The sequence below is a fragment of the Mustela putorius genome, unplaced genomic scaffold (genome assembly GCF_011764305.1).
Source record: "Mustela putorius furo isolate JIRA1106 unplaced genomic scaffold, ASM1176430v1.1 tig00000224_pilon_pilon_pilon, whole genome shotgun sequence".
Taxonomy (NCBI): domain Eukaryota; kingdom Metazoa; phylum Chordata; class Mammalia; order Carnivora; family Mustelidae; genus Mustela; species Mustela putorius.
Genome location: NW_025421321.1, coordinates 18,879,289 through 18,903,815, shown reverse-complemented (window position 1 = coordinate 18,903,815; position 24,527 = coordinate 18,879,289). Strand labels below are relative to the sequence as shown.

The following is a 24,527-nucleotide window of genomic DNA, read 5'->3' as shown; positions in this document are numbered from 1 at the left end:
CAGAATCTTTCTGCAGACGGTGTCCCAGGAGTCTTGTCTTTAGAATTTCCCAAATGGTACTTTGCATCCTAAAATATAAGAAGCTTGCTCTAGAATTTGGGAGAGTTTTATTAGGATTTCTGAGTTTCGGTGTCAGATATTTCTGTATCTCTAAGGCAGGATAAACTTCTTGTGAATTCCATGAACTTTAGTTTGTCAGTAAAATATAATAGCAATCCCCGTGGGTCACACTCTTTTGAAGTTCTGTAACAAAAGTAACTATAAGCACAGTCATAGTACACAGAATTCCTTCAGATTTAAATATATCTCCTCTAAATGAGTCACATATTAATGAGTAGGATAAATTCCATTGTAACAAACTTTTGTGATTATAACAAACAATTCAATGTAATCTTGTTAAAACAGGTACATTGCAAGAACTGACATGATAATTAAAATCCAACTGAAATTAATCACAGATAGAAAAATTTTATGAAAACTCTTTATGGTTGTGAGTATTCTCCTAAATGAACAACTTACCCTCTTCACAGATAAGATTTTACTTTCAATACAAGACAAGCAATAAGAAGTCAATATATACAGTGTACACCACTAACACTGTCCACAAAGACATTGCATTTTAGAGCTAGAAGAGCCTTAGGGATTGTGAACTCGAACCTCTCCTCTTAGATGAAAAAAAACAAAGAGCAAGTCACGCTGTTGATAGAACAGAAAAAAAAAAAAAAAATCCAGATGCTCTGGTGGCCCAGCCCTTCTCCTACTGGAGTATAAATAGTCCCCAAAGATACCCAAACTCAGAATCAAAAGGTTCTTCAAGTGAGAGCAACCACTCTTTTTACATAATAGATATGCTATGAAGGAAAAAGAAAAAGCCACATGAAATGTAAGATTTGAAATAAATACTACTCAATCACGTGAGTTATTCATTTCTTCTCTTCTACAATTCAAGCTACCTGGTAGAAAGATTTGAAAACCCCAGTGCTACTCCAACTTCCCTACCAAAACCTGACAAATTAAAAGAGGAGAGAATATGTGATCCCAAAGTAGTCAGGAGTAATTACTTGATACCCATCCACACTGATCCAGTGTGGTGGAAAATAAATCAAGCAAGGCTGTTAAGCTCTTCTCAGATAATTTACCAAACATATGCTATGGGTCTGCACTTGGGTTTCACTTATTCTTTCTTTCACTTATTCAGACTGAGCACCTACTAGGAGCTAGAAGCAATGACATGTTCAAACAAATATTAAGAGCAATAGACAGGGAAGGAAAACTAAAGCCATAATTACAGTGTGTTACATTACAGCCTATAGAATCAGGTTTCATGGGCACAAACTCAGCTAGGTTGTGTCAGAGACAGTGTTCTAGTGAAAATGACACTGAGCTGAGTCTTCAAGGAAAACCAGGAGTTTAACTAATGGGATATGGGAAAGGAAGAAAAAATCATTCCAGATCAATGAATAGCATATACAGAGGTATGAAAGGTTGAGGAGATCAAATAAGCAGTTGGAGAGAGGGATCCAAAAAAGAAAGTATTAAAGACATAAGCTTTGTTTTTCATGCTATCTAGCACAATGTGGGGAAAGCCAATCTTTTTTTTAATTATAATTTTTAAAAATCTACCTTCGTTGGGCAAAAACTCACAAGTGACTACATACTGGTGACTGAGCCAGTCTGACCTGGAGAGGTCATTTCAAATAAGAAAGAAAGAAATCTGTTCTTTCACTTTCTGTCTGTAGAGTCTTAGACAACTTCCAGGCTCTTGAAGTTCACCTCTTCCAGCAAGACTTCCAGGATTTCCACTGTCCAAATAGAGTCATTGTAAAGGGGGAAGGAAATGTGTTTTAATGATGAAATTGAATAGAGGAAATTATGCATTCCCGTAGTTATCTATAAAATTGCCTTGTTTCTAAATCCTTCATACACAGATCATGCAATAATTTTTTTGCACTGGTAAGATAAAGTGGGTGATGGATGTCAGTTCAAACAGGTTTCCACCACTTAAGAACTGTGTGACTTGGGGGAAGTCACATAACCTCTCTGGATATCATTTCTGGTGTTGCAACAAACACCCAGCAAATTTGTTGTGAAGTTGAGACATGACGGGAGGGACGGCACCTGTCACAGGGTCTAACCTGTAATGGGCCTCTCCTTGGAGCAGTTGCTGTACATCACCATAGCCCTTTCATTCATTCAACAAATCTTTTTTAGAAAGTTCACACATGGGGCACCTGGGTGGCTCAGTCAGTTAAGCATCTACCTTCCACTCAGGTCATGACCTGGGGTCCTGGGATCCAGGCCCATTTGCGGCTCCTTCCTCAGAGGGAAGTCTGCTTCTCCCTCTCCTTCTGCCTGCCACCCACCCCATTTGTGCTCTTTCCCAAATAAACATGTAAATGTTTCTTCTCTCCCTCTGTCCCACCCCAATGTGCTCGCCCTGTCTCGCTCTCTCAAATAAATAAATAAGATCTTTAAAGAGATAGAGAGAGATTTAACAGGAAGCCAGAAATAGAAAAACAAATCTGAACTGGATTTTGCTCTCTAGGACATTACAGTACATAGTGGAGAAAGAGAACAGACTCAAATAGCTATACTGTAAGGGAAAAAGTGGTCACTACCAAGAAAAATACAGAGAAATTACTTGGGAAGTTGAGAGGACAGAGATTACTTGTGGGGAGGGAGTTGGTGGGACAGAAGGAAAGAAGAATTGGGGGCTGAGAAGCAAGGAGAGGAAAAGCATCTGAGCGGGGCAGAGTATCCGTCTGCTCCTCTCACAGATGAAATAAGAGAAGTTCCTGGAAGGGACAAACCTCACTCAACTTCACACTCAAGTTACCGCAGAGCCTGGGTGAGAATTCAGAACTCCCTACTCCTTGTGCAAAGCATTCTCCAGGACCACCCTCTCCTTCCTGTAACTAGAGGACAGGGCCGGCCAGGGAGAGCTGCAGAAGGGGGGAGGTGGTGGGGTCGCTGGCCGCTCCCCCAGATCGAGGCAGAACAGACTCAGCAGCCGAGGCCGGGCGGGCGCGGGAGAGGGGGTGGGCAGAGCGAGGGGCGGGGAGAGGGGCGCGGGCAGCCCTCCGGAGCTGGCCAGGGCACCCGGCCCGCCGCCAAAGCCCGCGCTCAGGCTCGCCTGCCATGGGGCGGCGGTTGCCCGCGCTGCGGCCGCTGCTGGCGTTGCTGTTGCTGCTGCGGCGGGCGCTTCCCGGGGCGCACTGCCCGGAGCCCTGCAGCTGCCCGCCCGACGGCGCCCTGCGCTGCCCCGGCCCGCGGGCCGGCCTCACCGGACTGTGAGTACGCGGCGCCCCGCCCCGGCACCCTCGCTCGCTCCGGGCCACCTCGTCTCCCTACTCTTTGGCCCTCTTTACCTGGAAGCTGGGAGAAAAAGGCTTCGTCCTATCAAATTCCACCTTTTAAAGTGGTGAGAAGGCAAAGCTTGGGGACTGTCTTTGCCAACCAGTGCCACGCCTTGGGTGGGAGCCCTATCACTGCGCACCCTGCAGCCTCTGGTGGCCCCAGACCCGCAATTTCCCGATTTACCCGGTTGGGGCTGCGGCAAGGGGCATGGAATTGCCCAGAAGCCACGGAGGGGGAAGGCCAGCTCCCTGCAGCTGCTGGAAGGGGATCAGTTGTGATGCTTCTCAACAGCAGCTGTCTATGTCTTTGACCCTTGCGCCAGCCAGCTTGGTGAAGATTACCTTGACCTCCGGCACCCTGAGCTCCTCTAGGCATGTGGTGGCGCGCCCTATGGCAAGGGGTGACCTAGTCACTCAACTCGGGATTGTTGGCTGGCCGCATTTCCCAACCAGTGCCGATGTGGGCCTTAGTAAGTTTACAAGCCACTGCTTTGCCCCTTCCCAGATGCACTTGCATCTCTATCTGGTTGTCTGATCAAGGTGTGCCTTGTGTCACACCTCCCACACACCACCCAGGCCTCCCCTTTACAAAGGCGATTAAAAGAATTGCACACATCAGCAAGCAGGTGGAGGAAGTTGTTTCCTGAAGCGATGGGTTGAAGAGACCAGGGGCCTTTAGTGCTAGTGTATCAGTATCACCTGGTCTCCCTTCTTTGATTTAGAAAAAGGTACCACACAAAGGGGCTCCTGGGGGGCTCAGTCAGTTGAGCATCTGCCTTAGGCTCAGGTCATGATCGCAGGGCCCTGGGATCCAGCCTTGCATTGGGCTCCCTGTTGGGGGGATGGGGTCTGCTTCTCCCTCTCCCTCTGCCCCTCCCCCCAGCTTGTTCGCTCGCTCTCCCTCTCTCTAGTGAATAAAATCTTTAACAAAAAAAAAAAAAAAGAAAAGAAAAATGTACCACACATCATATGATTCTATTTACATGCAATGTCCACATAGAAAGCAGATCAGTAGCTACCAGGTAGAAGGGCAGGCCCAGGGACTGCTAATGGCCGGGGCTTCTAGGGGTAACAAAAATTACTTAACATTCTATTATAATGTAATTGTAATGTAAAAACCATTGCACTGTACACATTAAATAGGTGAATATTATGGCATATGAATTATATCTCAATAAAGTTGTTCAAAGAAAGAAGAAAGACAAGAACTATAAAAGTATCCAAAAGACGCTAGGCTGGAGGAGACTGGTGTTATAATTCTAACCATTGGCTGCAATTAATTTCCATTCTTGGGGAGGAAAGAGGCAATCCCCCACCATTTCTTTGGGCCCCAGCAGTCTGTCAAGAGTCCACTCCATGAAGGGAATTCCCCCTCTCTCCTGAGGAGTTGAACCTCTCCCCTGAAGAAGTTAGTGGCCTTCATGGGGTGCCTGGGTGGCTCAGTCAGTTAAGCATCCCATTTTTTTTTTAAGGTTTTAAGGCACCCCAAGCATCCCATTCTTAATATCAGCTCAAGGTCTGATCTCAGGGTGGAGAAAACCATCGGCTCCAGAACTGAGTGTGAAGCCAGCTTAAGATTCTCTCTCTTGGGGCGCCTGGGGGTCTCAGTGGGTTAAAGCCTCTGCCTTCGGCTCAGGTCATGATCCCAGGGTCCTGGGATTGAGCCCTGCATCGGGCTCTCTGCTGAACGGGGAGCCTGCTTCCTCCTCTCTCTCTCTCTCTCTCTCTCTTTTTGCCTGCCTCTCTGCCTACTTGTGATCTGTCTGTCAAATAAATAAATAAAATCTTTAAAAAAAAGATTCTCTCTTTCCCTTGACACCTCGTGGCTCAGTCAGTTAAGTGTCTGCCTTCAGCTCAGGTCATGATCCCAGGGTCCTGGGATTGAGTCCCACATCGGGCTCCCTGCTCAAGTGGGAAGTCTGCTGCTCCCCTTGCTTGTGCTCTCTCCCTCTTTCCCTCTTTCTCTTTTTCTCTCTCTCTGTCTCTGACAAATACATAAATAAAATCTTTTAAAAAGTGCTCACTTTGGCAGCACATATACTAAAATCTTTAAAAAAAAAAAAAAAGATTCTCTCTGTCCCTCTGCCCACTCCTCCCCCCCAAGAGTGCTCTCTTAAATAAATAAATACATAAATAAATAAAAATAAAGTTAGTGGCCTTCAGAAAATGTTTGGAGTTGAGAGATACACTTTAAAGACTGAGGGGTTTATATTCATTAGCTTCCATTAATTATCTGTCAGCTCAATTCCCTGAAGGTGAGGACTATGCTGATAGAATTGGTTTCAATCAATCCACAAATTTATGGAAACTGCCTTCTAAGTCCCAGCCCTTGTCCTTCCCTGACAAACCTCCCATCTTGCTCTTATGAATGATTGTGCCACTAACAGCGTTTCTCATTCCGCCAGCACTTATCATACAGACATCAAGAAACTGAGGTTCAAAGAGATGGACTAACCTGACCAAGGTCTCCTTTTGCTATTGAGTACCAAAGACTGTTAACTGTGTTTTTATATTTGCTTGTCTTTGTAAGAAAGTTACATTTTCCTAAACTCACACACATACACACACACACACACATGCACTATGGAAAATATGCAGGATTGAGAAAAGGTTTTGTTCATTTTTGTCTTCAAAGAGCAGTAAGAAGGAAGACATGGAGGACAGACCGAAGATAGGAGGGCTGGAAGAGAACGTATTTGATGGAGTAAGATCTCTGTGAGGGTGGGATTGTCAGTCTCAGATCACAGGGGAAGGGTTAATCTTAGAGAGGGGGGATGCTCCTGAGTCCTGGGGGATGGATAACTGTGTAACTTCGCATTGAGGCAGAAGACAGGAAAAGTGAACAGCTTCATACTGAAGTCCTCTTTCCTTGGCAATGAGTGAATGAAACGGGAGACAGTAATTACAAGATAGGGAAAAAATGCTATGTATAACAAATTATCAGGAGCTTAGCAGAAGAAAGCTGAAATCATGAATAAGGCACCCAGAAGAAGAGCGAGGTCTTACAAGAAGTCATGCACAGGGTCGGACTCTGCAGAAAGAAGGGGAGCACTCTTGTTTCTGGTGGTTGGAGGAGCTAGGTATTACTGCACAGCATTTTAGAATTCATCATTGGCCCCTCAGTAGATGCGAGTTTGTATTTTAATCTTCTAGGCCTTGGAAGTCTGCCTTGTAAGACTTCCACCTATAAGTCCACTATTTGGTTTAAAAAGGGGAAATAAAGACACATGGATTATAATTGTCATGGACAAGCCACTGTTTGCAAATTTTGAAAATGGCACTATTCAATCATTCATATTTTTCTATCTCTTCCATGTTTTATTAAAAACTTAAATATTTAAAATAAAAAATGTGATACAAAGAATAGCCTCCCACATGTTCATTCATTCTAATTGGGGGGAGGGAAATAAAAGGAAAAAATGATTTAAAACATTTCCTTTTCCTTTTCTTATTAGTCTCAGACATCTGGAAGGAAAGGGAAAAATTTTTTTTCACCTTGCCCATGGTTATATTAAGATCTTTGTCTCTATGACAACAGAAAGGTTGATCTTCTTGATATGGAAACAGCTTCTGAAAAATCTGTTAGTTAGAAAATGCTAATAATAATAATGGCAATTTATTTTTTGCATGTCGTGCCTACTGAACAGACATTAAACCTTAAACTTTATTATAAGAAATAATCCAAAGACTTTGGAAGGATAAAATGTGCTGTATCTATCAATCTAATATTACAAGAAGATGTTAGGCTCCTGACATCTTTCCTGAATGTTTCTCCTTCTCGTAGCTTCAGTAAAAATCAGGGTCCAGAACAGTGTTCAATGCTGTAGAGGGATATACAGGTGGAGATCATGGTCCCAGTCCCTTGAGGAGCCCACAATCTAGATAGAAACACACGCAAGAGAGTTATGTGGTCAAAGAGAGAAGTAACAGGGGTCTAGGAATTCAGAGAACAAAGCAATTACTATGGACTGAAATCTCCAAGGAAAGGCTTCACAGATGAAGGATTGTGGGGCTGAACCTTGAAGGAGAGAAAGGAAGAAGAGTCCCAGTGGAAGAACCACAGGTTAGACTAGATTCAGATTCCTTGCTGAGAAGCAAAGAATATAGTTGGATGGATTCAAGCTTCTTAAGCTTTTCCTAGGCCCTTTGGGGAATATTTTTAAAGAAAAATACAAAATCATCAGAAATACTCACATTATCCAGAGCATTGTGCAAAAAGAAAAAAAGAATCCCAATATATAGTCCTTAACTAATAAATATTCAATCAGTCATTCTTGAACAACTGATTACAATGATTTTTAAGTAAAAATCATGACTTGGAGTCATGTCCCCTTGAAGCTTTCCCCAACGTCTCCTCCCTCCCATACAAGCATCCTTTGATACTCTGTACTTATCTATATCTTTGCACATACCCTGCCATAATGTAACCTTTTATTCAAAATAAGCCTCTTCTGGGAGATCAGGGTTTCCCAACTTCAGCACAACTGACATTTGGAGCCAAACAATCATTTGTGAGGGAGGGTTGTTTTGTACACTATAGGATGTTTAGCAGCTTCCCTGGCCTCCACCCATTAGATGCCAGTAGCGCTGCCCTCCTGAATTATGACAAATCAAAATGGCTCTAGACATTTATCCACATGCCCCATGGGGGAGGCAAGATTCACCCCTACCTCTGGTTTTGAATCACTGTGCTAAAGTGAGAACCACAACCATTTGAAGAGATCCTAGTCAACCCAGAATTTTATGGGTATTATGATTCACATTCAACACATATTCACATGTTTCTTCAGCTACTGTGATTATCAAACTGAGTAGACAGCTGAAGGAACAATGAACCAATGCACACACAAACAAAAATGTATATTAGTTAGCATGTACTGCATCTCAATGTCATTTAAAAAATCTCCATCATAGAGGATGGGAAGGTGAGGAGGTTATATGGGTAGTGGAGGGAGTTCTTTGTGTTATATCAATGCCTAGTTTCCAGATTTTGCAGACCCCCCCCCTCAGTCTATCCTTTGAATGGGCATAGTAAATGTATCCACTTCAAAGAAGCAAAACTAGAAGCTTACCCATATGAGTATATCCCATCCAAATTGCTTTGATTTTTGTTATTTGTTTATTTTAACTAACCTAGAGAAAAATCAGTCTTCAACCCAGGATCCATTAAAACCAACCAAAGCAATCCCCTAGGAGCCCAGATTGAGACCACTGGGTTCCCAGTCAAGGGTACGAGGTAGGAGTTTACAAAACATGGAGAAGCACACCAAGTTCTTGCAAGTACAACAGCTTGGCCCTGCCCTCAGCTTCCACACAGCTGGGCCTGACCAAAAAAAAAAACAAAAACAAAAACAAACACAAACAAACAAACAAACAAAAACTCAATTCATAAAGTTCCTGTCTCAACTCCCAACACCACCACTCCCACACACGCAACAAAAGCAAAAGCCCAAAGTAGAGGTTATCTTGAACCTCAGTTCTGACTCAAGTCTCCCAATGACACCTTCAAGGCAATTCTTAAACCTGGCTGTGCCTATGAACAGACTCCTTGGGGGAAACTTTGCAAGGACCAAATTTTATTAGTTTAAAAATCATCCTTCTGGGGACAGTAAATGATGACCCCTAGCAGGACACTAAAAAAACAAACAACAGAGTTCCCAAAATCTCAGTTCAAGTGTAGAGCCAAAAATGGTTCATACACCAATTCCTTTGGCATCAGACCCAGCATCCTCCTTGGAGAGCAATAATTCTTTGTGTTTTCTCTTGCCCTATTCTTTTTTATTTCAAAAGCACTAAGTCAGATTAATTCAGGGCTCCAGTTCTGCTCCTTCACCCCCTCTATCTTCTTCCCAAGCCTCTCAGTTTGGCTTCTTTTCATGTCTTGAAATGAGGCACAAAAGCTTTTCTTCCAAAATGTAATTTGCCAAAGTGGCTGCATCAGCTGGTGTCTTGACCATGGGTAACTATAATCTTACCCATGGAACCTTGAAGCCAGGTGAATAGTGGTGGTCTTACCCATGGAACCTTAAAGTCAGGTGAATAGTGGTGGTAGAGAGACCCTGCTGCTCATTTCCAGACCCAAGAGGGCTGGCTCCGTGGAAGCATATGTATTCTGCTCTGGCAGCTCCCCTTGGCATGCAAAAAATCTTATTTAATGCAGATTTTAGCAAATTTCTCACCAGCTATTTTTTTAAAGAGGAGAATTAAAATAATCCCACCCACCAGGCAGGTGGGCTTTCTGACTTGGTGGGCAGCTTCTAACAGCTTCTCTCCATGGGCTTCATTTCCCCCCAGCTTCTGCCTCACAGGGAGAGGACACCCCCTCCCAGTCAGAAAAAAACAAATCACAGCTGCGCTCTGTGTGGTCCTGAACAACAGCTTAATGCCACCTGAGCCAAACCCAGAACAGTCCAATTTATAAGTAAAACTCGGCTTTCAGAATGAAGGGGGTCCCCCCCACCCCACTGCTATGACATTTGTCCTTGACTCTGACGAAATGAGGTGGCTCCTGGGTTCCTAATTCCACCTCAGAAGCAGCAGCAGACAGGATTTCTGAGCCCACAGGGGTAGGGCTGATCTGGTATGACAAGGTAGGGCCCACTGCAGCCTTCCGATTATCTGAACTGATCAACAGGATAAAGACCAGGCAGGCCAGAGTTCTAGCATGAGGTCTCCTTCCCTTAATTTGCACTATGGGTTCCAGCTAGCGATAAAACCTCTGTGCTGTCTATAAAAGGGGCGAGATGGTTCCTGCCCCTGAGCGGAGCTGACTGTGGTGAAGAAAAATGAGCTGGCAGAGCCAAAAGTACCGGGAAATAAAGGTTCCACCTAACTACAATGTGTGATTGTAACGATCTGATGGTACAGAGAAGACTACAGACCCAGAGCTGGTGAATGAGGTTGAACAGAAAATACACATCGTCCAAGGGGCAAGCCTGGTGGAATAGTTTTGTTCCCGGGAGGTGTTAATTAGAGAAAATGACCCCCGAGGTCTTCTCAACCTGGAAGGTGAATAAGTTAGAATCTCAAAATAGCAGAGCTCATTATTGCCTGGAGTCTGATATGCTAGTCTTCTCAGCCCAGGCTGAGCTGCCTTTGAAACATGCCTCCTAACACCTGATTAGAGGCTGTTTTCTACTGTACAACAGGATTAGTCCTGTGTATCCGGCTAGAGCATCTGACCTATTCTGGGTCCTTTCTTTTCTCCGTTCCCCATCCCAAGGCTTCGGCTGACACACAGAGATCTGTTGACCATCTGGGAATTACATACTGAAGTGTATAAGACAACATGCAGAACCCATCGACACTGCCCCTGCCCTCCAAGAGCTTCTAGTCTTCAGCCATAGGAGAGAGAGGTCTAGTTCTCAGATGACTGCAGAGAAAGGCAGGAGGTGAGGAAGCTTATAAACCAAGTCTGGTAGGAGTTCAGGATAGGGGGTCATCGCTTCTAGTCTGAGTAAGGAAGAAACTTCAGTGGAGGCATGGCTTGAGCTGTAGTTCTCGGAGTCTCTTTCTCTATGGGGACAGCCAGACCAGTGCGGTTATCCCAGAAGCCTGGTCCTGCTCTCTGACACGGGCTTAGAGAAGCCACTGGTGAATCACTGTCCAGAGCCCTCTGCTCTCTCACTGACCACCACACACACCCCCTGCTATGAGTCCTCAATGATTGGAGGCTTACTTCCCCCAGGAAACAGAGGCAGAGTTCCGGTTAAGGCTTTTCTTATTTGTAAGCACCGGAAATCAGCTCTGACCAACTGAATCATCAGAGGTTAACCCAACAGAAGAACAAGGAGGAAGGCGAAAGATATGCAGGATCCCAAGAGCATCTGGCATTTTAGCAGCAAGAGGTCAGTTCCCATTCCTCTAGATTCCACCTTTACAATGAATCAGCTCCACAGTCCTAGCACAAGTTTGAAATTCCCAAGAGAGAGAATCTGCCTGGGCAAGAACAAAGGAGCAACAGTCAGCGAGATGCTCCACCCAGACCCAACCAGCAATGAGGCGCTTCTACAGAAGGGGCATTTTTGAGCAAAATAACCACACAAATTGGGATCCACCAAAGCTGAGGAGCTGGTAAAGAGTGAAGGCACTCATGCCAGTAATTTCAGGCACTTCATTTTTTTTTAAAGATTTTATTTATTTATTTATTTGAGAAGGTGAGAGAGAGAGAGAGAAATGAGCAGGATGAGGGCAGAGGGAGAAGCAGACTCCCTGCTGAGCAGGGAGTAGGATGCTGGACTCCATCCCAGGACCCTGGGATCATGACCTGACCCGAAGGCAGACACTTAACTGCCTGAGCCTCATTTCAGGCACTTTAAATCTATCCTCAAATTAATTAAAAGTATGTGGTATATCAGCTGCAACCAGATTTTACAGGCTTATTTAAAAAAAAAGAAAAAGAAAAGTTTGTAAGTATCTGGAACAGGAGCCTGTAATGAAAGAGTTTCCTGAAGCATACCTTCAGTGTCACTGTCCTGACAACATAATATTCTCGGCTTCTAAAAAATACTTTTGAGAAATGATTACAGATGATGCAGACATTCCCTGGGGAGAATTCAACATGTAATTTTATTTACCAGAGTTATTCTTGTCATGTTATATTATTGCTAGAAGAATTCAGTTTAAGGGGTAAAGATTGGGTTATTTGGCTTTGTGTCTGTAGAAAACTTTAAATGGGTTTTGAGGTAAGGGCTTAGATGTGTTTACCATTCTCCTCGGAGGCTTTATATCTTTAATTTAGTTGTTGCACAAATGACTTGGAAAATCTATTATCCAGGGAATCTTCTTGAAAATTTTGGTTCACACTATAATTCATAAGCTCCTCACAGCTTCTTGGGTGCTCCAGAAAGTCTGTCTTAGAGGAGTCACCCAAATTACACTTCGCCATGGGAGGGTTCCAACTGACTAAACTTTTTAAAATCAGTGAGCAAATGAGAGCTCTGCTGAGTGGTTCTCTAGGGTTGTAACATTTAATGGAAAATTGTTCTGTATCATTTTTTAAAAGGGTTGTCAGGTGACACCTGTAAGAAATACCTGATCCCAAAAGAAAGTTACCAAGTGGGAATATTTACCCTCCCTCTCAGTTGTCCTATCTATTATCAGCAGAGAGTTGAGTCAGGGAAAAGTCACAGATATTTTATAGATTAAATGACATGACAAATAGAAGAGTCCATTCCAATGTACTGAACCCACCAGCCCCTCACCCCCACTAATCCCCTACCCTTGACAAGGAAGTTAGAGTCGTCGCTAGAAGTTACTTCGTTAGCTTGAATCCTTTGCAGTAAGCAGCTGTGGATTAGAAGTACTCACTGTGCTCTTATCTTGTGCTAGATGCTATATTAGTACTATATAAGTGGTCCCTTATTTAATCTCAAAAATCACTGGGGTAGTTAGTATCATCATTATCTTATGAGTGAAGCTGTGATTTGAATGCAAGTAGTCTGGCTCCAGAGTCTAGTCTTCACTGCCCCACGAGACTGCTTCCAGAGAGAAAGCACATGCCATTGGTAATGCCGGCATATTCTGGAAAGTACAGAGCCTCTGAGAGAGACCTTTAACCAAGGGTAGAAGCTGCCCCACAGAGAAGGGTGGATGTCCCAGATGGTGGAGACAGTGTGAATAGAGGCAGAAAAGAGAGAGGCAAGTTCAGGAACCACAATAGGGTGATTTGTCCACAGTGGCACGGTCCAGCAAAAATATAACGTCAGTCACAGGTGTGATCTTCATTTTCTAATAGCCAAGTTTAAAGAGCTTTTAAAAAGTGAAATCAATTTCAGTGAAATCGTTCATTTAATCTCCATGTATAAAATATTATCATTTTAACATGTAATCAGTACAAAAGCTATTCATGAGATACTTTATATTCTTTTTCTTTGAGTCTTTAACAGCTTCCAAATTTCCAGTGTATATGGTACACTTTCAGTGCATCTCAATTCAGATCTGCTGTGTTTCAAGGGCTTAATGGACACATGTGGCTGGTGGCTGCCTGACTGGACAGCGCAAGTTGAGTGTGTGGGTTATTTGAGAGCAATAGTGGGTGACAGGACTGGCAAATGAAGTTTAAACCTTTATTTGAAGGGCATGAATACAGGGCTGAGACATGTGTAGATAGTAGGCAGGCCAAGAGAAGATAACTGAGTATGATAGTAACATGGTGGGAGTTACCAGGAAGATCAATCAAGACCTGTTAGGGGAAACCCAGTGTGGGGTGAGGGGAAGCCAGGTCAGGAACTAGTCAGAGTGGAGAAAAGAATGCCCAAGAAATTTGGCAGTGGGAAAGGAATAAAGGAGCTGGAAGCAAGAAACCCTTGTGAAGGCAGGGTCCAATAGAGAATGGGTGTTCAGTGGTGGAACAGAGGAAACATTCATATGGGGTATGAATGGGGTACCTGGTAAATTCTCAAATTAATAGTACAGAGAGAGGAAAAAATACTGAGTACTCATTCTTGCTGAGGAGGGTACGAGAGAGAAAGACAACCCATTCTGGTAGGCTCATGGAGGAAGAGGAATTTAAGCAGCATCTTCAAAGTTGAAGACTGTGAGCACATACCCTCCAGAAGCTGATGGTTCTGTCAGAAGACTATGTTTTCACCGGAGAAGCAGAGGATTGTTTAGCAGAGTCTATCAACAAAACCCCTAGAGGAACAGTGCTGGTGTGCTTTGATTAGTGAAAGACACAGCACTGGACTGGGAACAAAGTGACCTATGTTCTAGTCCAGATCTGCCACAGAATTGCCACATGGTTTTAGGGAAATCATTTTGCTTTTCCTAGCTGAAGATTTCTTTGTCTATAAAGTGAGGGGTTGAACCAAATTACTGGCCAGCAGCGCTTTCTTCTGATTCCTTGAGCCTAATACAGGAAATGTTTAAAAGAGTGGTCAGTCAAAACCACCTCGATGTATTTTTAAGGAGCATTCCAAATTTCCAGATGTAAAACTGAACAAATTGCTTGTCCATCTATACTGACTTCATATTTCAGGTAATATTGACATCTCAGCTCCCTCTAGGTAAATGTTGAAGACAAGAGGCCAATAAATGAAGACATAGCCAGTAATGAAGTTACCAAGTGGATCGATACATTTGAAAACTCAATGATTTAAAATCATTTAGAAAGGGGGAAACTTTTATTTCATTCCAAGATGAAAGCAAGTTTATTATAATTATCCAGCAGCTTTGAAAAGAACACAGACATTCTTAAGTCTCTGTTGAATTTAGATCAAGGTCTTATGTAATAAATACAAAAACATTAACATTCTTTTAAATAAGGTAATGCTTCCGCCTCCTATTTCAATGAGTTCATTAGGCAAAAAGCTTTGAGCATCTCGGATTTCTTTTTTCCTCCTTCTGATCTGGTAGCATTTTAAAATTCAGGATCTATAGCTCTAGCAATAAACTAATTGTCTGTGAAAGACGGAAGGATGTTTGTAGCTTTCGTAAATCGATAATATAGATGGCTTTTCTAGATAATTAGAAGGAAGTGAATAAAAATATTTCATTTCTGCTATGCTGGGCAGAAGGACAGGTAAAGGCTCTGACAGGATACCTAGGACTCCACCCAGTCTTTGGGGACTCTGTTTGGTGCAAGACTTTTTCCCAGGCTCTCACCTTCTTCTGGCCCTGCTTAGCCCCCAGGCTTCAGAAGGTGATCCTGCCTTGGAAACCCTGATGCAATCCAAGCTTTTAAAGACCAAGAGGAGGAGGGGAACCTACAGTTGTCATTGACTTCATGTGAAATCTGTCTTTTAAAGGAGAGAGTGCATCCATTGGAACTGTATTTTCCATTCACCTAGGGAGTTTGCTATTTAAAGGAACTGTCCTTAGAATTATTTTGTAGGACAAAGAGCCCTTTGATAATGCAAATGGATCCCAACTGATAGGGTTTTATAAGCAAGGATTTCTAAATCCTGTATTTCACTGAGGGGGGAACACAGTCCTCCTGACTCTGAAATTCATCAGCTAACATTATGTTGAGTGTTCCTTAACAAGCCAGTGAGCTGGGCAAACTGGTTCCTTCCAAGGTCATCTGTGTTTTTAAACCCTGAAGAAGAAAGTAAGAAGGGTTCAAGCCCTACCTCATGAGTATTCAGGAGACCTTAGGAACAATTAGGAGGACCTGATAATATGGCATCCTTTTCAGGGTGATTGAGTTTATATAAATGCTATTTGCTTATCTGTAAATTGTCCCCTGGTGCTGAGTTCTGACACAAAATGCACTGGTGGCTTGGCAATTGGGGTTGGCTGGGAAGGTGTCCAGGTCAAAGAGTGCATGGGAAGGAGCTCTGAAGGTGGGATGGCCCTTCTGACTAGTCCGACCTTGAGGCAAAGGGGTCTGACCCTCACCCTGCATTGACCAGTCATCGGATGCATGCTGTCCAGGAGAGAAGAGGTGATCTTGGATGAGGTAGCAATCTTAGGCTGAGGGTAATTCCAGGGAAACAACCATTTAGGAGCTTCCTCTGTCCCCCTTCCCACCCTCTGGGTGAATGAGTGCCTCAGTCCAGTAGGGTGATTTTGGCAGCCAAACCACAGCATCCTCTCTAGGAACTAACCCAACCTGTACCGGGTCGCCCCACAAAGAGTCTCTGTCTATGCCAGGGGGCCCAGATTGAAAGTCAGAACCCAGCAATGAGAGCTACAATGATGAACCTAACCAGATAGCAGTTAGGAACTCTTCTGGGATCAGAATATGGTGACTGAGGAGAAGGGTGAGAGGGGCTCCACTCCTAGGTGGACTCTGGGGAGACCAGGCAGGCCATAGGATAAGGACTCAAGGCAAAAACAAGCACCAACATGGTGTCAGAGGAAGCAAGTATAATTCAAGACATCGCAGGTGTACTCCTGCCTTCCAAATATTGTTAAGTTTAGTGTAAACAATGTAGCAAGGCACAGGACTTCACCAGAGAAATGACCAATCACAGGATGCCAGAACTAGAGTGAGTGTTTAGTTTCAACCTACATCAACTTTAGCCCATAACTGGAAAGACTGGAGAATTCCAGACAGGATTTATGAAAAAATGGACTTTGATGAAATTAAGGCAGACTCTGTCATCCTATCTAAGTATTTGCTTCAACATCTGTAGCACAGGCACTTGGGCAAAGTGGGATTTGGCTCTAATCCAAGTATCGCCCATGGTGTATCATCCATTCATTTAAAAATCAAAGTGTCATATAGGAAGAAGGAAAGGAAAGAAAAGGAAAGGAAAAGGGAAAGGCTGTGAAATGTAATAAAAATAAGTAGCTGGGCTGCCCCCCACCATGAACTTCCTGAAACATCTCATGGACTATTTAGGAGGCAGACGAAACTCTCGACCCTACAAGTTCAGCCTTACATTTGCCCAGTAGCCTGGCTCTTTACTACCATCTGAGCTGCCTAGTTTAGGACTGTCACATTCCTTGTCTGAGACAGAAAAGGCTCTGCCCCTCTTTTATTTGTCTTTGCTTTACGCATAGCTTTCATTTCCTTTCTTGACCCTGGACAGTGGAGCTGCTGAACTGCCCTTGCCCTTGATCCTTTGTCCCCAGTTCTCCTTGGCTGCTGCTCTACAGCAAATGATATTGACTAGGCTTTTCCACAGAAGTTCCTGAAGTTCACAAAACTCTTGGACTACACATAGGCCTAATTTCAAAACCAGAAAAGAAGAAAAGAAGGAAGGGGAGAGGGAAGGAAAGCAAGGGAGGACTCAATACATCAAAACAGAACTTTCATTCTTTTTCTTTTTTTGTCTCTCAGATACAGAGGGTTAGGTCGATCACACTTCTTCATGCAAGCAACATCATCACTGGTCCATTCAAAGTCACTCTGCTTTCAGTTATTCATTTCATCCCCTCTCTCACTTCCTTTCAACTTGCCATAAGCAAGGATCCTAATATCTGCTGAGCTATTTTCTCTTAAAATAGCTAATGTTTTGTATGTGTATACTTTTTAATTCGGCAAGTAGGATTTTATGTCATGAATTTCTTACTTGTTGCTCTCAGTACCATGATTCTAAGATCCACACAGGCTGTTCTGTGTGCCTTTAGACTCTTGCTTCTAGCTGCTGACCTATGACTTAGGTACGTGCTGCCCACACTACCATTGTCCCACTCAGTAATGGACGCTCAGTTTGCATCCTACCCCCTGCTGCCACAGTGCCATGAAGGACATCCTTAAACTGGTTCCCTTAAGTATCACTGTCAGAATTTCTCTGGGATGTATACCGGAGAAGAATCACAGGGCTATTATGGAGACAGTTGTTCACATTGCTAAAAGTTTCTGGCCTCACAAAAGCACCCATCAGAGAAGGAGCACCTTCAAAGGCAGTACATTCAAATGGTTATTGGAACGTCTGCTCAGAAACTGCTACCAACTGAAGATGAATCAGGAAGGCAGACATGACATCTCTAAAATAAAAATGTAAGTCAGTGGGAAAAACAACTTTGGAGTCATAGAACCACATTCTGCCCCTCACTTCACGAGAACACATCTAGTGGCAAAAGCTTAGTACACCTGCCTCACCCACCTGTCTCCCCATTCTCAGGCCCTCAGGCCTCATCCTCGCCCCAACCACATCCACAAAGTTACCTGCTGGTTGCTCAGTGCTTCCTTTATGGTAGGAACTTTATTTTTATTCTCATTACGGCTGCCTTTCCTGATCAGCAGCATCAACATCAACTACAAAATTTCATCGTGCACTAGGGCTGTCCTGTAGTCTCTGGGGACAGCCAGTGCATGATCTACAGCTTCTCTCACTTCTGTCCAACCTTTGCTCCTCATCTCTCATCCCTCCATCAATCAAAAGCTCTGGCAACTTCCCTGGTCAAACCTGAGCCAAACTGCTCTCCTGGGAGCCACACTGTGCTCCCTTTCTGAGGAGGAGGCTGCTTGCTGAGAGGCTCCAGCTTCTGGGTTCCATTTGCATGAATAAACAGCTCTGAAGGGTTCGTTTTAAGCTTTTATGTAAACACTCTCCAAAATATGTTCTGTACTGCATTATCCCCAGCAATAAAGATTCTGGAATCAGAATTTGGCTGTCAGTTTTATTGATGTGGCATGGGGTACAGTAGAATACAGCTTTCTCTTCTGGAAATTTATTGACTTGGCAGTGTAGAGAGCAATAAAACTGTGTTTTTAATCAGTAAGCCAAGCGGACATGATTCCAGAAGAAATATAGGAAGCAAACATGCTATCGTAAGAAGATTTCTCCCCCTGCTGTCCCTGTTCTTCTTGAATGCCCTGTTAAATAAGTTTGGGTATTGAACAATGTGTTTGGTGGGACTGTCTTCAGGAATAAAGTCAGAGGATCAAGTTTGGATTACTTCTTCTAAGTTGTACCATCTCTAAGAAACTATTGAGTAAAAGCATCTCTGAAATGAAATTTCTCTGCATTAGTCCCTAGAGAAGAACTATGGGTAAGATGCTCTGTAGGAGAAATTGAGAGAGTGCAGCATTTCTCTTATCAAGAGAAATAAGATTACAATGCCTGTTCCTCCACCTTGCTCACTGACAGAGAGTGGGTTACCTGTACAGACCTGAAGGAAATGAAATCACCATCTCTTAAGAGATATCTGCATCCCATGTTCATTCCAGTAGTAACAGCCAAGATATATAGAAACAACCAAAGGTTGAATTAATCAATTATTAATGAATTCATGGATTCATTAATTATTATTCATAAAATTAATGAATACATTTTTTAAATGTGGTAAATACACACACACACACACACACACACACACACAGAGGGCTATTTTTCAGCCATAAAAAAGAAGCCATTTATGATAGCATAGACACATCTGGAAGGCTTTATGCCAAGTGAACTAAGCCAAACAGAAAAAGACAAATACTGTATGTTATCACTTATATGTGGAATCTAAAAACAACAACAGCCAGTTTCCTACAAACAGAAGAGAATCATGGTTGCCAGGGGCTGCAGAGAGGGGAAAATGAGGAGCTATAGATCAAAGGGCACAAACTTTGAGTTATAAGACTATGTTCTGAGGATCTAATGAAAGTAGATTTTAAATGTCCTCACCCTCTCCCAAAAAGAGTTAACTATGTGAGGTGACAGATATGTTAATTTTCTTAATCTTGGTAATGATTCCACAATGTATGTGTATGTCAAGTCACGACACTATACACTTTAAGTATATACAATTATATTTGTCGTTATTCCTCAGTTAAGTTTGTGGTGGGGAGAGAAAGAGAGTGGGTAAAGAGTCACATACTTTGGCCCAATATCACACCATAGAAAGAACATCTGGGCTCAGTCCACTTGGTCATGCTACTTTGTTCAGGCTACTGAGTCTCGATCTACTTCCTCTGCTATCAAAGGGAAATACCCACCTTACACCATTGTTGAGTGGATAAAATAAGGTTATAGGCGGGTGTGCACAACTCACATAGCACCTTATACCAGTAGCAAGTCCCTTCTGAGACCGTAAGACATCTCCCTGATTCAAATACACTTCTGATGCAGAAGGTGTTCTTTCCGGCAACCACGGCAGTCTGCTTGACAGCATCTCCCACCTCTACTTTCTTATTCCTGATACTCACTTCCCACCTGAAATGTCCTTGATCACTCCCCCACCTCTGCCAGTGCTTGGTCCAAAACCCTGAACCACTGTATATGCTTGATGCTGACTGAACATTCACCCCTCTTTGCATTTGCTTTCATCTGAGATGTCTTAACTCCAGCAGGCACACATCATCCTATCCTGCTTTTGCTATCGCTGAAGAATTGCTCTTTTCTCAACTTTTATGTAATGCGTAACTTTTGTCTCAATTCAAGAACACTCGGATTGTTCCTCTGAATACATGTGAGTGACTGAACGGAATGCCCTGTAGATGTTCCCTCAAAATGGCATGAGATGCCTATGTGATTGAGCTATCATAGCAGTCCCATGGTCTGGAGGGGAGGATGCTGAAGGGGGCTGTCTGGGGAAGATGGTATAGATCAAAACAGAAACATGTTCCTAGTTCCTAGAATCTTCCCTTCTCTGCCTGCCTGGTTTCCAATTGTATTTTCACCAGTCACTTCTCTACTTTTCTCAAGACAGTTTATTTTCCATCTTCCCAGCCAGGCCTATGGGGCCATCTTCGAATGATTTTATCAGCTCTTTACTTGGTGCCCAAGCCCTGTTCTTTGCATGGCTTATCTTGATTAATCCTCATAACCACCCTGTGAAGGAGGAATTATTATTCTTTTAATAGATGAATAAACCAAAATAGAGGGCTTACATAACATCCTCAGGATCAACTGGCCAGGTAATGGGAGAATGGAGATTTGAACCCAGGTGTGTCTGAGCCCAAAGTTTGGGATCTTACTTACAAAATAACATACTCTTTGATAAAGACCAAAAGTGAGTCTTGGCACATCTCTTTATCGATATGTTGGAATTCTACATCTGATATGTTGGAACTCTGGAGTTACATGTAGTTAAGCACACATGCACACATGCAACCTACACACACACACACACACACGTTTTATTCATGAACTTAAAAGGTACCCAGTCTTAAATATTAAACTCTTGGCTTTCCTTTCTTCTTTTCTAGATCACTCAACTATCTCCCTATCAAACTAATCCCATCTCAAGCTTTCAGAGGGCTTAATGAGGTCATAAAAATGTAAGTAAGATACTGTGTATCAAAAGACATTCGTAATTGGAATAATAAAATTTTTGTAAGAGAAAACATAGTTGAAAAGGGATAATTTTTCTAGGAGAGGAACCGTGTTAAAGAAACCCCAGTATTGTTATCTTTATAATACAAATAATATCTAGGGACCTCTGAAGAAAAGTATGATTTTCAAGAGTCATTAAATTCCAGATAATTAACCTTGCTTCAATGAACTGAATGCATTTTGATAAGTGATGATAAACTTCTCAAGTAGAGAAGAAAATAGATTCTAATCATAAAAATTCTCCTTCTGCTACAGCAGTTATTCCCTTGTGTCACATTTTTAGATAACACCCACACAGAAGAAAATGTGTTGGAGGTTTATTGTGCATCAGAAGATAATCTTTATATCTAAAATATAATAAGTATATGACAAAAACACAGTATTTATAGCTGTATTGATAAAAGGCCTTCATCAAAAGTATAAAGCAACCCGATAATACAGCATGATCTCACATTTCTGTCAGATGTAACTTCAATCCTTTCTCCCGGTCTCAGCCTCTAGGGCACAAGACAGCATACATGAGAGAGAACTTTCTCAGGAGTCTGGTTTTTCAGCATCCTCCTAATGTCAGCCCATGTGAAAGGACCTCAAAGGCCATTTAGTTCCTAGAGAGCATCTCTGATCTTAACAATCCATGGGGCTTTCGAAGCCAGTTTACATCACTAAAGATGCTGCATCATCAATCCTGGCTCCTTGGGGAATCTCTGACTGCTCTTTAGGGTATTAGCAAGCAATGAGGATATTAAAAATAATTCCCCAAGAATTACAGAATGTCAGTTTCCTTTAACCTAACCCTTACTCTTCTGCTCTCAAGTTTAAATGCTGAGTTTTGACAACTTTTAATGCATTAGACCTCCTCATGAGAAAAGCAGCCACAGCTAAAGAAACAAACCATTAGGTACAAATAAAATGAATCAGTCCAGGAACAATCCATTACCGTGTTGTTCATAAAAGACATTAACTGCCTTAGGCTCAGCCTTTCTGTGGACTAAAGCTCTCGAGTCTGAAGGCTTCAGCGAACGTTAACCTTAGAAACACTCAAATGTACAATTTGTGAATTTGAGATTTTTTTCTCAGCTGGCAGCAAATGGTAGCTTATGTTGGGATTTTAGGGTAACATTGACATTCCCTGCATGCCTGGGATGGTATATGGCAAGCCTAGCTCCTTTACGTTTGTGTCTTTTTAAAAAATCCATTCAGGGATGCCTGGGATGCTCTGTTGGTTGGGCTCCCAACTCCTGGTTTTGGCTCAGGTTGAGATCTCAGGATTGTGAGATCAAGCTTCACATAGGGCTCTATGCTCAGCATGGAGTCTGCTTGGGATTCTCTGCCTCTCCCTCTGCCCTGCCTGCCATTCATTCTCACTCTCTAAAATAAGTAAGTACATAAAATCTTTAAAAAAAAAAAATAGATTCCGTTCATTAATCCACCCATCCGTTCATTCATACTCTATTCACCATTCACTATGAAGTCAGCACAGTTTCTGAAGCGGACAGGACATACTCCTTGTCCTCCATTTGGTAAAAGGAAAAAAGTCAAAGAAACAGATAGTTACAATCCAAAAATGATACTACATTCTGAAATTACCACCTTGCAATTGCCTCAGAGAAGAATTAGGGGAAAAGGAAAAAGAGTTATGAAACAATGAGTTGCAACCCAAATTAAAACCTCACTAGAGTGACGGAGCTGGGAATTCGGACATCCTGGTCCTTGTCCTGAACCTGCCCATAAGCATTTTTTGCCTCTCTGGAAAGTGTGTTTCCAAAGCTGTCATAGAAGGGAATCTGATTAGATTTTCTCAAAAGACCTGTCTACTTCTAACAATCTGGAGCTCTGAGTCATACATAAACAAGAAAAAAGCCCTGTCACATAAAGAGGGGCTACTGAAACCTGCATTTCAACTGCACCTGGGTTATAGATGCCCGTCAATGCTCCTAAAGGGAGATGATAGCACTTTATGACGTGAGGACAATGGGAGGCATCCCTGTTCTTTTTTAATAGGACACACTGGAGCCCCAGTTGTTGGGTCACACACACAGGTTATTATGATGCATGCATGGTCATTTCTTTTACGTTTCTTTCTTCCTTTCTTTCTTTCTTTTTTTTTTCTCTCCCCTAGTGAAATCTCTCAAAGTGATTCTCTGGAAAAGATAGAAGCTAATGCCTTTGACAACCTCTTCAATTTGTCTGAAATGTAAGCATCAGTTAACAGATAGTTTATTGCTGTACACTATTATCCTTGCTGGCTGGAACCCACTCAGTATTTGTATCCAAGCATCCACTGCTAGGAATCCAAGAGGAAAAGACCACAGCAATTACTAGGTCTGGGCAGGCACTAATTTCTCTCACTGCAGTGGCCTGAAGGTTGCCATGGTGACAACTGCTTCTCCCTGGGAGCTGTATAAACTCTGAAACATCACAACACAAAGTTGGAAATTAAAATTGACATTGTGGAGTCCTGCCGACTAGGTCTTACCTTATGGAAGGGAGGGTATGAAGTACCTGGGATAGCGGGGAAATTTGAAAAGGAGCTTAGAGATCATGAATTAGTTCATTGAGCACTGTTTGGGCATCTTCATTTATTTAGTAAATGATTCCTAGAAATCCATGTAAAACCCTGTGTTGGACATGTGTGTCCTTTTTGTTATTGTAATGTTTTAGAGTTGATATTTAAAAACAGTGCTTTCCAAATTATTATTTTCCTCCAATATACAAAAAAGATGGGTGAATGGCTCAAATCAGTTTTCAGGTGATGAACTGATGATCCAAAGAGGGTAACTGACTTGCCTGATGTCACACAGCAAGTTGGTGTTAGAGTTGGGGCCAGGAATTGGGTCATGTGACTCCCAAACCAGGCTTCTTACTGCTGCCTTATTTGACTCAAATCTGAACTTCTAAAAAATGTCACCTGCATAGGACTTTTGAAAGTTAAGAGAAGGGGAAGGATATTAGCAACAAACGTTTTCCACGCACTTATGTCTGGCATTTATTTCCTTGAGGTTGTGTTAATCCTCACAGTTCCCCTGCGAAGTGGGGTCATTATCCCTGTTGTTCAAGGGAAGGAATGGAGGCCCAGAGAGGTCAGTAACTCTACCAGTGTGGCACAATGGCAGGGCTGAGATTCCACCCTGGCCTGTCTTTCTTCAAAGCTCATGCGTTTCCCACCACACCACAAGGCCTCCCTATGAATGGTCCAATTAGCAATTATCTAAAGAGAATAACTGATAAGAATGTGAGTACCTGCCATGTGTCCAATCAAGGGTCAAGTGCTGCTGGAATACAGAGGATAAAAAATAAACCTTCCCCAGGAGATGACAATATACTCAGGGAGGTGAGAATACCTCATCAACTGATTATGGGGAAATCCAAAATAATGGATATTCAAATGCAGATTTATAGTCTGGACTTGGCTATGAAGTAGAATTTGTGGAAAGGGGGTAGGGAAGTGAAGGGTAGAAGTGGTCATCACCATTATAAATGACAGTACTATCCTAGACCAAGAAACCTGCCT

General features: G+C 42.7%; 1 protein-coding gene across 1 annotated transcript in view; it reads left to right on the top strand.

The window, feature by feature from the left end:
• Window positions 1-3,112: 3,112 nt before the first annotated feature.
• Window positions 3,113-24,527, top strand: part of LHCGR (luteinizing hormone/choriogonadotropin receptor) — a 52,872-nt gene continuing 31,457 nt past the window's right edge. The window contains 3 exon segments of the mRNA NM_001310182.1: window positions 3,113-3,290; window positions 20,890-20,961; window positions 23,136-23,210. Coding sequence (NP_001297111.1) covers window positions 3,139-3,290; window positions 20,890-20,961; window positions 23,136-23,210 — 299 coding nt within the window. The 5' untranslated portion in view covers window positions 3,113-3,138.